The 13,545-nt window shown below is 43.2% G+C and overlaps 1 protein-coding gene across 7 annotated transcripts in view; it reads left to right on the top strand.

Moving 5' to 3' along the window:
* The first annotated feature begins 2,744 nt into the window (after positions 1 to 2,744).
* Positions 2,745 to 13,545, top strand: part of MYO1C (myosin IC) — a 59,535-nt gene continuing 48,734 nt past the window's right edge. The window contains exon 1 of one of the 7 annotated variants that reach the window (XM_076354269.1): positions 2,745 to 2,915. In XM_076354269.1, coding sequence (XP_076210384.1) covers positions 2,841 to 2,915 — 75 coding nt within the window. In that variant the 5' untranslated portion in view covers positions 2,745 to 2,840. Of the gene's footprint in view, positions 2,916 to 4,582; positions 4,600 to 5,078; positions 5,143 to 5,648; positions 5,668 to 5,973; positions 6,003 to 13,545 lie in introns of those variants that run through there. The other 6 variants (XM_076354276.1, XM_076354275.1, XM_076354273.1 and 3 more) reach the window with 6 other exon arrangements.

Genomic DNA, 13,545 nt, shown 5'->3' with positions numbered 1-13,545 from the left:
GGTAGAGAATTTATTTTAAAATAGGAAATATGTCTACCAAGGAATGTTGTCCAGTATAGCCTCATTTAACTTCCATATATTTCTGATTCCTAGCTAACCTCAGGATGTGCAGGGTATCATTGCACATAGATAGTACAGCTCTGTGTAAACAGGAAATATTTCTAAGATGTCTTGCGTGTTTGTTAGACCCTAAAAATACATTCTGATAAAGACTATTGTTTCTACTACCACTACTTCCTTCTCTGCTCTTGGACACTAAGTGACACTCAGATGAACTTGTCTTAATTAATGTACTGCAGTGGAAAGGCCAGCTGAACAAAGCTTGAATTAGGTTTTCCTTGAGAGAGGAAACGATACCTTTTTTGAGAACTCTGCATTACTATGCAGAGGAATATTCTGACAGCCCTTTCTGTCCTTGGATATAGGGATTCGCTATTTGAAAGTGATTGAAATGAAGCAATTTCTTTTGTAATAACAAGATATAGAGATCACAGAAAGTTCCTGATACTCATCGCTGCATGAATACCGATGTTATTTAACTTTATAACTCATGCATTAAGCAGATAATATCCTAGTTTCCTTATACCTGTTTTTTCTTTATACCAATCTTGAAAGAGAGTGGAGAAAAATATTTTTGCGTAAAGATGGAAGTGTTTGAGGCCAGTTGTCTATATGCACAGCTTGCTTTCTCTTATCCTTAAGTCTCTCTCTTCAGGTGCAAGCTCAAACATTAGAGTTGTGTAGTACACAGTAGCGCAGAGTAAGCTATTCTTTGTGTGGCTGCTTTGTTCAGCCAAGGCAATGGCACTTATCGCCTGATGAATCTATGCAGTACACATTTAGTTGCTCTGGAGACTGATCTACTCAGGAGCTGTACTGAACTTGTCCGTTCAATTGCTTCAACTTAAGAAAAGTCACGTACCTGTGTGTGTACATCCCACCTCCCTGTGTTACAGTGGAACTGTCATCTTCCCCTTACAAGGTCTCTGCAATTAAAAGAACATCTCATGTGCAATCTAGAAAGTAGCGAGAGAAGCTGTGTGGGAGCTTTTGAAGCACAGGTTGCAAGAATCACTGGAGGAAAACAGTGAAGTCAGAGGAAGTATGAGATCTGGGAATGCAAACTGGTGTGAGGAAATGCAGAGGTGTGGGAAAAATTCAGAAAATCAGAATTTTCTAGCACCGCAAAAAGAAGTAAAATAGAATAGCAAACATTTTAACCTGTTAACCATATTTTGTTTGAAACTGACAGTTATCAAATACAGACGTCAGCCCTAGTAGGGAATGTTTCAGCATTGTTTATCAAATACGAGCTTTACTGTAACTGCGGTTTTAAAGTGTACTGCTTGGTCTTGGCAAAGACCACACTATGTTCCTCTCTTCCCTCTTCTATTTTGTTCTCTCTTTTATATATATAAATTTTTCTTCAGTCTCTTTCTACTTTCTTTATCCTTTTCTTTTTTCCCTTCTTGCTCTCACTTACTTGTAGCCCATTTTCAGAAGTTTTTTTGCACATAATTCTGGTAATCTGCATCACAGAAATCATTCCAGTTAAACAGCCCTCATGTTCTAGACTACTAATTTTTGTAATTTCTCTATATAGGAAGGGTAGATAAGATAGGCTAGGTATTGCTCATGTTACTGAGTAGGGCGGTTTTGTTTGGGGAAGTGACAGTGATGGGTTTTTTTTAAATGTGATAAAATCTCTTTTTCAGCAGGACCCTATATTGGGAAGTAAGTGGTCAAGGAAACATTTGTTGGACTGGAACAATCTTGTCTATAACAGCTAAGGGAAGTATAAGAGTAATTCCAGATGCGAAACACAGAACAGTGACGGGCCATTTCTTTTCAGTTACTGAACAGAACGGCGTTCTCTGTGTCTGCTCTTGAACGGCCAGGTGCTTGTTAATCTTAACATCTAGGTAGGTTTTTTTGACAAGCAGTGTCATCTGGAATTGGTTTTGTAGTAGAGTTGAAAATTCAAATTTGGCTATTCCAAGAAGATAGAAGGAATTGTCCCCTAACAGCAAGTCTTAAAATAGCTGATATTTAGATTGATCTTCCCCCCCCCCCCCCCCCCCCCCAGTCATTGGCAGGATATCTGCATCTGTTGGGGGGTGTATGGAGGGGTCATAGGTCTAGATACTGCATTAATGGATGACATGGCTATAGTAAAGCTCTGTAATTGCACTTAAACCAGTGTTCACCAGATTATTTTTTATCATGTTCACAGTAGGAATTTTTGTGCAGTAACGTGTGCCAGTTAATTTCCTTTGTCATGATTAGTTAGCTACTCAAGGATTCAATTAATAGTGATTTAGTTCTGCAGTAACTTGAAGAGCTTCCTGTAGTTACTGTGCGACCAATCAGTATTTTCTATTGCTCTGTCTCTAAACCACGTATATTGGAGGCAAAGGTGAAGAATCTTTTCTACATAAAATCTCTTGGTAGATTTGTAAAGTCTACCGCATGGTTGTGCCGTGCTAATCCCCATGAAACGGCATCCGCCGCGACTTGACTTTTCTAGGTCCGCTGGGAGTAAAATGGAACATCAACAAAGTTTGCGGCAATAAACACGAACATAAATTTAGGCTTCTTGGAACTGTCTTGACACATTGTAACTAGTGGAAACTAGTCTTGAACTTAATTGTTGTTTCAGCTCACACATACACTTAGTATAAATACAGAGGTTCATCTTTTCCTCTCACAACAGGGCTCTGAACCAAAGATTGCAGTTAGTCAAGGTCTTCTCCCAGACTATTTGCGGAGTTCTGCTGCTGTGCTTTGAAATCAGAACTATCTGTAAAGAATAGAGAGATTTCCTAACTTACCTTGGAAAAATGGAACTGCAAATTGAACGTATTCCTACAGGAGAAATCATCCGCGTGGTTAGTCGCAATGGAGAACGCAAGACTGTAAGTCTGGTTTTTTTATTGTTCTCTTTTCCCTTCTCGTAGTGTTAGTTACATGATAACCAATGTAGGCACATTGTTCTGAACTGAGAAATGCTAGTGCAAAAATACGAGGCTTCTGCAAGACTGGTTGATCATTGGGGTGACTGTAGCTGTGTCATGAACAGTTTTCTCTCACTAGGCTGAAATTAGTAGCAATGAGTGTTAATATTAAGTGACTGGGAGTTTAGAAAATGATTAAAGTGTATTTCCTGTAGAAATACTTCAGCGTACCAAAGTTGGTGTGACTTGCGTTTGGTGCGTGGCCTGGGTGGATTCATTCTATCAGAATTCTGGAAGCACTTTCAAACTACAAAGGAAGGGAAACAGCTTTGAAAAGAGTATTTTGATCCTCTTTGATAGCAGTTGTCCATGCTGTCACTGGATTCATGCCCTGAATGTTCTAGGAAGGTTCACACATCAAAAATTCAGTGGGAGAGGAACATATTAACGGATTGTTACTAATACCTTGAGGAACTGAGTATTCTGTTAACTTGTGACTTTTATTGACCTGGGTTCAGAGTTTGTATGTAAGCCGATGGAAAATCCATGAGCTGATGATTTCTGGTTTGACATGGTAGATGTAAATAGTTAAGAAAGACACGGTACTTTTCTAAGGATAATTTTAGTTTTCAGTACTTGGAATGAATGGCCATTCTGTGTGTTGTGCTTCAGAATGTTTTCTAACTGGATTTGTATACTTTTTAATTAAAGGAGTCTAAAGAGAAGGAGCTGTGTAAAAACTTTTTAAAATCCTCCTTATGTCTAAATGTACCTAAATGCAACTGCGAATTTATACCTCTTTGTCATAGGTACTTACAAACCGTTTAATATATCTTCAGTTCTGGTAGCAGCTTGCTCTGGGCAGAGCCATCATGTACTGAAGTACACACCTGTGCATGTTGCTCCCGTTTCCTAGCATTGTCTTTCTAGTTAGTGATGTGAAAATTAGCTAAGACATTTACTGTGTGCATTACACAGTCGTTAGGTAGAGTCATTGTACTTCAGAAAAACCTGAGCGCTCTGCCTCCTCCTCGGAGGAGATGGTGGCGATTCTGGTATTCTTTGGTTTCTGGTAAATGGTCCAGGAATGTTCCTGACTTATTTGTAGTGACGGTAGAGGACACTGGCTGGACTGAATTGTCTTTCCCAGAGGGAACTGTTCCTTTAAACCTTATCCCGAACAGCATGTGCCAGGATCCTGGGGGAGACATCAGAGAGGGAAAAGCTATTAGTTCAGCTTTCTGAAAAGTTTTAAATACTCATTAACAGTCCGTAAAACTGTAATTTGCTACTTTGAGGACAGCAGTCTCTATTTGTCAAGTACTGTTGGTGCTGCGGGAATGGCCAGAGAAAAGTAGTTTCTGACGTACTGTGCTTTAATACAAACAGAAGCTTCTGGTGGAAGACACTTTGAACTGCTGCAGGAATGGAAAGTGCAGAGCTCAGTATGCTTCAGTCTGTTAGAATTAAATCATACGCGGAATTTCCCGTGGATCCTGGCTAGACTGCCTCCGTATTTCACATGTATGTGAGACGAACCAAGATGCGTGTTGCTGCACAGCGTGGATGGTTACCTGAGTTCACTCTGGCTTATCGCTCCGGAGTGAACTTCACCATTCGTCCTTCTCGGGAGGATACACCTTTGGTGATTCCCACAAACAGGCGCGTCGGTGGGGAGGGGATGGTAAAATTATCATCAGGGTCCGAGGTTTATCTGTGGCGCGCCTGGAGGAGACGCGGTGCGTCTGTAATTCTAAGCGACGGGAACGCGAACCGATTTGGTGGAGAGGCTTATCAGCAGGACGCTGTGGTCCTGAGCAATGCAGTCGGGGCGAGCGCGTTCCTGCCTCCAGCGCCGTGCGCTCCGGGGCGGGTGGGGGGCGAGGGAGGGGTCGGGGGCTGCGGGGCCCAGCGCTCCCCTCCCCGCCGCCGGCCTGCGCGGCGCCGAGGCGGCGGGGGGGGGGGGGGGAGCTGCCGCGCTCCGCGGCCGCGGCCCGCCCCGCGGAGCTGACGGCAGGTGAAGGCGGAGGCAGGGCCGGGGCCTCGCCGCCCGCACTCCGCATGCCCGGCGCTCGGACATGCTCACTAGCGGCGCGGCGCGGGCTCCCGTGGGCAGTCGGCGCCGAGGCGCTCGCGGAGCCGCCGCAGGGCCCCGAGCCGCGCGTCCCCGGGGGGGCGCGGAGCGCAGGTGAGCGGGGCGGGGAGCGGGGGGCGAGCGGCGTGCCCGCCCGAGGGCCGGGCCGGGCCGGCCGCGCCGCAGCCCGAGGGAAGGGTGACCGCGGCCCCGTGCTCGCCGAACGGGCGCCGGGGCTCGGCCACATGGCCGCGGGCTGCCGGGGGCACGCTGCCGGCTCGGGGGCTGTGCCGGGAGGTGCGGAGGGGGGAGCCGGGGGCGGCACCGGACGGCGCCCTGGAGAGGGCGGACGGCCGCGGCTCGGCCGTTCCCCCGAAGTCAGCGACCTTCCCGGAAACTCTAAAATTTCCACGGTGGAAACCAACGACCCTTTCACGGCAGCCGGCATCCTGGCGGCTGCACGGCACGTCTCCGGCAGCCCGGAGGAGTCCCTCCCTTCCCCTCCCCTTCCGTAACGTTACTAAATACACGCCGGTAACGCTTCCCTGATCGCGTCCCAAAGGCAGCGAGCTCCCCGCCGGGCTCCTGCCTGGGACGGGGTGCCGCCGGCCGAGGCTGGCGTGGGGAGCCGGAGCCGGGGTGAGAAAGGGTGTGGCTGGGCGTGGGGCAAGAGAAAGACTGCTCCTGAGCTGAAACGTGGCCGGCGTGTCGGGGAGGTCCTGCCTTACTCTTCTGAAGACTGGTTTTCTGTACATACCTAACTTGTTTTCTACCTTCTCCTGCTGTCGTGTGCTTACTGGTGATATGTCCCGCTGTGGATAGCGCTTACGTTTATACTGGAATAATTCTTCCTTGTTTGCCGGTGCTTGCACAGGTGCCTAAAAGCACTTCGTGAAGAAAGCTCGGTATTTTTAGTCCTCTCTTACAGGTGGAGATGTTGTCAAACACCATGACTTCTCCAGCTTACACCACAGGTCTGTGTCCCCACTAAGACTCGAGGGTCCCCATCTGTTGTGCTACTTTCTATGCCAGTTTTTCCCTTTTCTAATATACCTGGAGTTAATTGCTTAAGTGACAGTGATTTATGGAAGGAATCGGACTCTGCGCTGAATGAATGTCTCGTTCTAGTAACTTGAACTTTCCAAGTAAGCCGCCTTGATCTGTATCCTCATGTTTGGGGGGATTACAGAAGAAAAATGATTCTGAGATACAATACAGAGATTATTCTGGTATTTATTCTTTCTGTGACAGTTGCTTGAGGTGGAAGGCTTCTCCGGAACTACTTGTAGATGGCAGCTGCCTAGTTTTAGAAAGTGACACGTGAGAAAATTTGCTTGGTTGGTGGGACAAGCCATGAAAGCAGAACCACATCTTAGAGTAATTGGGAAGAAAGGCATTTTTCTTTTGTCTCCTTTTGGAGCAATAGACAATTACCGACTGTCAGCACCTTTTCAAAACTCTTTTAGAAACTGCCTAAGGCTCACAGAACTGATGAGTTCTTAATTTTTACGGTAGGCCCTGGTATGGCAACCGCTGTCATAACACTTAAGGATTTTCAGTTTTGATACCGGATATAATCTGGTGTGTTAGGGAGGGGCTGTGTAAATATAAATCTTGTCTTCTGTTCTGCATGGCAGGGACCAATGGAGTGCTAGACTATACGCATGCTATCCTAATTTATCATGACATAAAGGATAGATCTTTTTTTTTTAAAAGAAAAAAAGTCTGAATCATAATATACTAAGGGGGTGAGAGATCCCATGTGACTCAGGATTCAGAGTGTGCAATTTCTGTTCTCTTTTGCATAACTAATAGCAAAGAAGCTTGTGATTTACAATAAATCTTCAGAATTTATAATACCTATAAGAGAAATTATACAGATCCTGACAAAATTATTCAAGCCAGGTAGAAGATTTTTTCTTTTTTTTTTTTTTTTTTTTTTTTAATTTGGTCTAAGCCCACTGGTGGAATGACAGTAAAAAACTGAGGGCCAAGAAAGCTTAATAACAGATTAGATATGGGGTTTCTTTCTATAAATAAGCTCCAACTCCATGGATGCCTTTATGCAAAGGTAAGATAGTACTAGTCTTGTTCCAGTAGTATTCAGACATTGGGGATTTTTCTATTGTTTGTAGGACCTAACCTTATTGTGTTGGGAACTGCATGCTTTCTAGGAACTGTACAAATTCCTTTACCACTGTTAAAATGGACAGTCTGCACCAAATGCAGGAGAAACAAACTGCAGCAGCTGGCCACAGTCACAGAGCAACGTATAAGGTATAGCTCCCGTGCGTTTCAGTCCGTTGCCCCCTCCCTCGGCTGGGTGCTCTCACCTGGCAGTTTTGAATAGTTCCAGCATGCAAAATGTTGAGGATCACTGGGCTGGCTAGAGCACTTTGCCTCCAGGTTTGAAGGAGTAACGGGTGAGGACTCTTCACAGGGTCCTTTCAAATCTTAGAGGTCTTTTCCAACCTTAATGATTCTGTGAGTCTATAAATAACTTAATGCCTTCTGTAGGACAAATTTATATTTGGGAAAATGCAATGTGTTACTGGAGGTGGAGAGAACTTAAAGTACAGCGGATTTTCCTAAGGATGGTGTGTCCTGCTGCCCTTTGTAAGAGATGCAAATGTACCTAAATCACTTGTCCTTTCGTACAAGCTAAAGAATCATTTATAAAGGCACGTTTGTATGTTTCCAAAATGTTACCGTGGGGAAAACCATTTGTATTGTGCTTTGGCTTATCTGTATTGATGACAGTCAAACGTGGTTAACTTTTCAGAACTGATCCAAATTAAAACTGAGTAGGCAAAACAAATAGGTGATTTGTCTGGAGCAGTTTCCCAGCTCAGCTCATTGCATGAGCACGTGAACATCTCTGCCTGCACAAAGAATACGATGGCACAGGAAGGAATGGCTGGGATCGGGTGGGGACGGCTCTGTTGGTAGCAGCAGTGCTTTGTACTGGCATAAAGCGATTGCAATTATAGCATGTGTTTGTCTTCCGTCAGGGGTTTTACTGTGTTACATACTGCTTTATAACCAACTCATGAGTGATGTGGTTGGCTTTGACTAGGATTACTATCCCTGACTTTGATAGAAACCATACATCTAACTTCTGTCATCTTTTCTTGTGGATGAGGTTTGCATGGGTTGTCTTTCTGTGAGATTGTAACAGTTATTTTTCTGCCCGGAGGGAGGCACTTTTACTGTGCCTCTGTCTGGACTGGATGATCTCTCTGCTGGAAAATATCCTGCTATGTATTTTGTGCCTTCCTCTGCATACTTTACTCCTTGTTGATGCATTAGTGGGGTAGGTGGCCAGCTCTTCTCAGAAAGCATTAATAAAGATGTAAGCAAGCAGTATCAGTAAATGTGAAAGGCTAACAAAGTTTGTTATGACAGAAGGTTCTGAGTGGACAAATCTCAAGTAATTTGCTGCAACTGAGTCATGTTCTGTGGGGGTGGAAGGTCTAGTATTCTTTAAAGCCCTGCCCTGCATTATTTAAATACTCTTCCATACAATAAGGAGCATCAGGGCCGGTACCTTTTCTATTTAATATATATCTTCAGTGCAGTCTGTCCTATATTAAATTCCTGAACTGGAAGGCAATAAAGGTTAGTATTTAGAACTCCTGTGACATTCATGCATGCATGGATAGCTCTCCCTGGCAGCTTTTTTCTTTAGGAGAGCACTTGGTCACATGTGAATGACCAGCTAGCAGTTCTTCACTGGGACACTTGCAGCCCTTTAACCGGTACATTGACCTTGGTCCAGCTTGGCCACCGCCCTTCCTGTAATTCAGTTCAGCTGTTAATAAATGGACATGGATTTTTAGCATTTGGCAGTACCTTTGGAGTGCTACAGTGTTTGCCTTCTAGGCAGGTCCTGGAGCTGGAAGGTACAGCAGCCTGCAGTTATTGGAAAGTTTTGTTACCAGTTGGGCAGTGTAATTGTTGGTGGCAAAGAATGTTACGTCAAAACGTGCTCTGATTTTTGCCAGGAGATGGATAGTCTAGGAATGACAAAAAAATCTTCTATCCCTGCTGCCCCAAACAGATACGTTTTTTTTCTTTCTCCATAAAAGAGCTTTCTAAAATTGCTGCTAGGCAAAAAGATGCACGTGGACAAAAACACAGTTATGATGGCATTCAGCCTGCTCTTTGGATGCAGGCTGGACTTTATAAGCTATAGCTGCTTTAAAAGGCTGTGCCTTTAAATTATGATTTCAGTAATTTCTTTTGGAGGCACTTTTCTGGTAAAAGTTTACCATGGATGTTTGACTCTGTATTTCCTTGTGGTGTTCGTATATTTGACCAGAGACTTCACCCTTACAAAAGGTAATACAGAGACGTGGTCCTAATCTTTGAGACGGTGCATACTCGTAGCTGGAGAACAGCCTTTGTAGTGGTTTTAAGACTTCAGGGAAACCTCTGTGTCTTAGCAGCTGAGGTTGCATTTCATTAGTTAGTGATCTGTGGTGCCTTATGCCAGTGGATGATCACCAGGTGTATTTGGCCATTTTACTAATGAAGAGGAGGATTATTGAAGGAGCTGTAATTCAACTAGAGACCAGTGTTTGTCAGAGGATTTCAGTGAGGTTACAATTGCATTTTTTTCTTCATTACCGTATCCTCAATATTTTATGGTTGTCTTTACGTCTGTTTTCATTACCACCTGCTGCCTGGTCTAGATGGGATATTCCTGTCCAAGAAAGAATCATCTTTACTTCAGAGTTATAATGCAAACTGAGAACAGAAAAGAAGGTGAACTCGGCTCTCTTGCCGTGCTTATTTTTTATGGCTGAAGGGTCTAGTTAAGTCAATGTCCAGTTATATAACAAGGCGATAGTGATCTGTTTAGCTTTTTAGAAAATTAAATTCCACTGAAACAGTATAACTGGAACCACAGAAGTAGGAGGAAAACTATTTTCCATTCTGAAGTATGGCTTTGTATAGTGAGTTGGGTTTTTTAAACTTGCTAACAGTAACTAATAACTTCTACATTATACAGTCCACACTGAGTCATTGTTTACTCAGGGAAATGACTTTCAACAGCCAGACTTGTTTGCTAACTTCAATAACTAAAATATGCAGTTCTACACATAACAAGGCAGCACACTATAATCAACATTTTTAAAAAACAAAAACTGATACGTATTTGCAACACTACACAATGTTGCATTATAAGTAGTATTTCTCCAGTTCAGGTTTTGATCTGCAGCAAAGGCTGATGTGTCCAATGGTGCAGTTTTGAGAAGAGGGAAGATTATTGCACAAAATTATTGTTGTTTTTTTTTCCTAGAGTTTTATTGAACCTTCCAAATTAGAGACCAGAAAGCCTTGTTCTCTGTCCACGCATCTTGTTTTAAATAACAGGTTGTCTTATCTCTTAGGATTTTTGGAGTCTGTTCAGAATTGCCTCTTCTGCATCTTGGGAGGGAAAGCCACACCTTTGCACCAGGAAGCCAGGAATTCTCTCTGACAGAATTGGAACTTAGACAGCAAAACAGATGTTTCTTTTGCCTTATTTTATGTGAGCACTGAAGTTCAGTTGTGAGCAGTTTTCTGCCTTTTCTTGCCTGTTTACATGCGGTTTTGTGTTAGTACATTATTTTCTCACGGATGTTGCAGGTAGCTTTCCTACCCACCCATTACATCTATTAAGATTATAATAACAACCAGGGTTTATATACCGGATTGCTTTTTGCTGTACTGAACAAACAATGCCGAGTGCACACAATGCAATGTAATAGGGTTTCTCCATCGGTTTGTTCATGCAGGAATGAAGTGGGGGCAGCTAAGCGTGCCTGACTCACGTGTGAAGGGACAGTGTGGGAATAGTGTTTGGACTGTTAAAATGTAACTTTTGAAGATATTTCAGGTCTTTCTTTTGAATTTATGCATTTCTAAATTTTCTGGTCGGTTCTCTTTAGTTTTCCTTCAGAGCTACTAAGTACCACGTAATTCAAAAATATTCCAACTTGGAAGAGAAGATTCAGAGCAATATGATTACTGAAAAGCATAGTAATGTATAATGAAGAATTGCTTTTATATCTGTTGCACCTTTCCAAAAGCAACAAACAAAAAAAAGTACCTATCGCATTTCTCAAGTAAACCAAACACTGCATTTTGAATAGTGTATTCAAAATGTATATTTTTGATTTCTCCTGAAGTCACAAGCTTTTTTGGCCACAATTTTGTTTGAAAATAGAAAGGAAAACTTAAGGTCTCATGTGAAAATGAGGGCAAATACAAAATACGTGACTTCCAACATCCCCGTTTTATTTGTGCATGGGTTTGTTGCTCTTAAAGTTGGGGGAGGGGATCAAAAGCAAGTTCTGCAGAGAAGTACAAAGTGTTTTTCTGTGTGCCTGGTCGTAGCACTCTGGGAATGCAAATGATTTTAAACTTTAATCTTGCTGATCTTCTGTCTGGAAAGCTGGTGGATAGGAACTGGGAACAGCAGCTTATGGAGCCGTTAGCAAAGCTAGAACATCTATATTTGTTTAAACAAGCATGGTGGGGATTTGCGTCACCCCTAAACCTTATGAAACTATTGGTCTGAAACTCTTAATTTTTACCATCTCAGAATTTCTCAAGTTTTACCTTTGTACCTCCATTAATACAATTAACTGAACAGTGCTATGAGAGTCCTAGCAGGATTTGGAGTTACTGAGAGAGCCAGCATGTTTCCTTGGGCATAAAATCGTGCTGTTATGACTGCAGGATGCCTGGATGGAAGCTAGCTTGTTTCTGGTCAGCTAGGGTGTGGAAGGAGAAGTCAAAGTATGGATGCATGTATCAAGGTGAAACACTGCTGATTGGATAGGTAACTTACCTTAAAGGGATTTGAATATTATGTGCTGGCTGAAGGGGTGGGAGCCTGAAAGAAAACTAGAGGCCAAAAACATGTGGGAGGCCAGAAAGAAAAGTGGAGGCGAGGCTGAAAAGGGGTGGGAGACCCATAAGAAAAGCAGAGACCGAAAAGGAGTGGGAGGCCAAAATGGTGTGGGAGGTCAGCAAGGAAAGTAGAGGCCAAGAAGAAGGGGAGGCTGGAAAAGTTTGAGGGGGATAAAAAAGGCGTGGGAGGCAGAAAACATTGGGAGGCCAAAATAAACCTGTATCATAGATCCGACCAATCTTATTTTGCTCTCTTTTTTGTCTCTGCATCCTCCTGAAGTAGTGGATCCACAGACTATTTAGCTGAAGAAAATTAAAGCTCAGCCTTATGAAATAACTTAGGGACAAATGCCTATTATCTTGGCTCTCTTATTATTTCAGTTGGTGCTTAAGTCCAGCACTTACAATTTTGATTTCCAGCAGAAAGCATTTCTTTAAATAGTTTGAAATCTTGCTTGTTACGGAAGTACAGATGAGCAGTAGCTCTGCCTGTCAGTTAGATGTTGACTACCTTAAAATGCTATCCTTTAAGGTCACCAAAAAGATGTCTCCTCAATTCACAGCAGAAACAGTGCTCTCATGACTGCTTATGCAGGGATTGGCGAAAGCTAGGAGCAATTTGGGATAATAGAAGGGATAATTTATGCACTTTCATGAGGCATTTCTAAAACAGGTGTGCTAAAGTCCCAAGAACATTTAAAAAAAAAAATGTGATGACATAATGATATGAGGACAATATCTTTTCTTTTTGCCTGATATAATTAAAGAATACAAGGGTTGATGGTTACGGGCCGTTTATATATTTGGGTAAAGCTTTCAGACATTTGTCTTAAGTATAAACTAATCTGATTTGAGATAATTGTGTCCTGATACAAGGAAGAAGTATAAAGGAAAGGAGAGCAAAACAATAAAGAAAAAAGTGTCATAGATGAGCAGCTCTTCCTGGAGATTAGTGTAGACAGTGACCACCTTGAAACCTTCCCCTACTGTGTCGGTGAGAGCTACCGGAGTGGAGGGTGTCTGGTGCTGAGAGCCTGGCGCAGGTAGCGAGGGCTTCTGTGCTGCTCTGGCAGCTTGGCCATGAGGGCACCATGTGAAGAGGAAATGTTGCAAGAGATGTGAAGTTCTGTATGCAAAAAACTTGCAGAGTGAAAGGGGGTGTTTGATCTCCGTCTCTCTTTAAACTGAAACCTGATCGGTTGCCAAGTGTCTGTTTCTGCTCTGATGATTCCATGTCTAGGTGGGGACATAGAGGAGCTCCTTCCAACCTTAAACCTTGAATATATATTTACCTGGCAACTGCTGCTATCCAAACCACTTTCTCAGCTCAGCTTGCAAGGGGAGGAAAATTCCTCAAAGTGGCTCCGTGTAGGATGAGAATGTGAACTATGTCCAGGCTGAAGTCCATGGAACTCAAAAGCTGCGCTCATGTAACTGTTTACTCTTTTTCTAGAGGCTTCAGTTAAGTTGGCTCTTTGTCATCGAATGCATTTTTGCCTGAAATACTAATTGTCTGCCATCAGAAATAGGTAGCCTCTGTGAAAGGATCACATTGCCACCTGAGTGGAAATGGGGGGTAGAAGAAAATCAGCATTGCTGCAGGTTGAGTGCATG

The sequence above is a fragment of the Aptenodytes patagonicus genome, chromosome 17, assembly GCF_965638725.1.
Source record: "Aptenodytes patagonicus chromosome 17, bAptPat1.pri.cur, whole genome shotgun sequence".
Lineage (NCBI taxonomy): Eukaryota > Metazoa > Chordata > Aves > Sphenisciformes > Spheniscidae > Aptenodytes > Aptenodytes patagonicus.
Note: the sequence above shows the minus strand (reverse complement) of the source record. Positions and strands in the feature narration are given on the sequence as shown.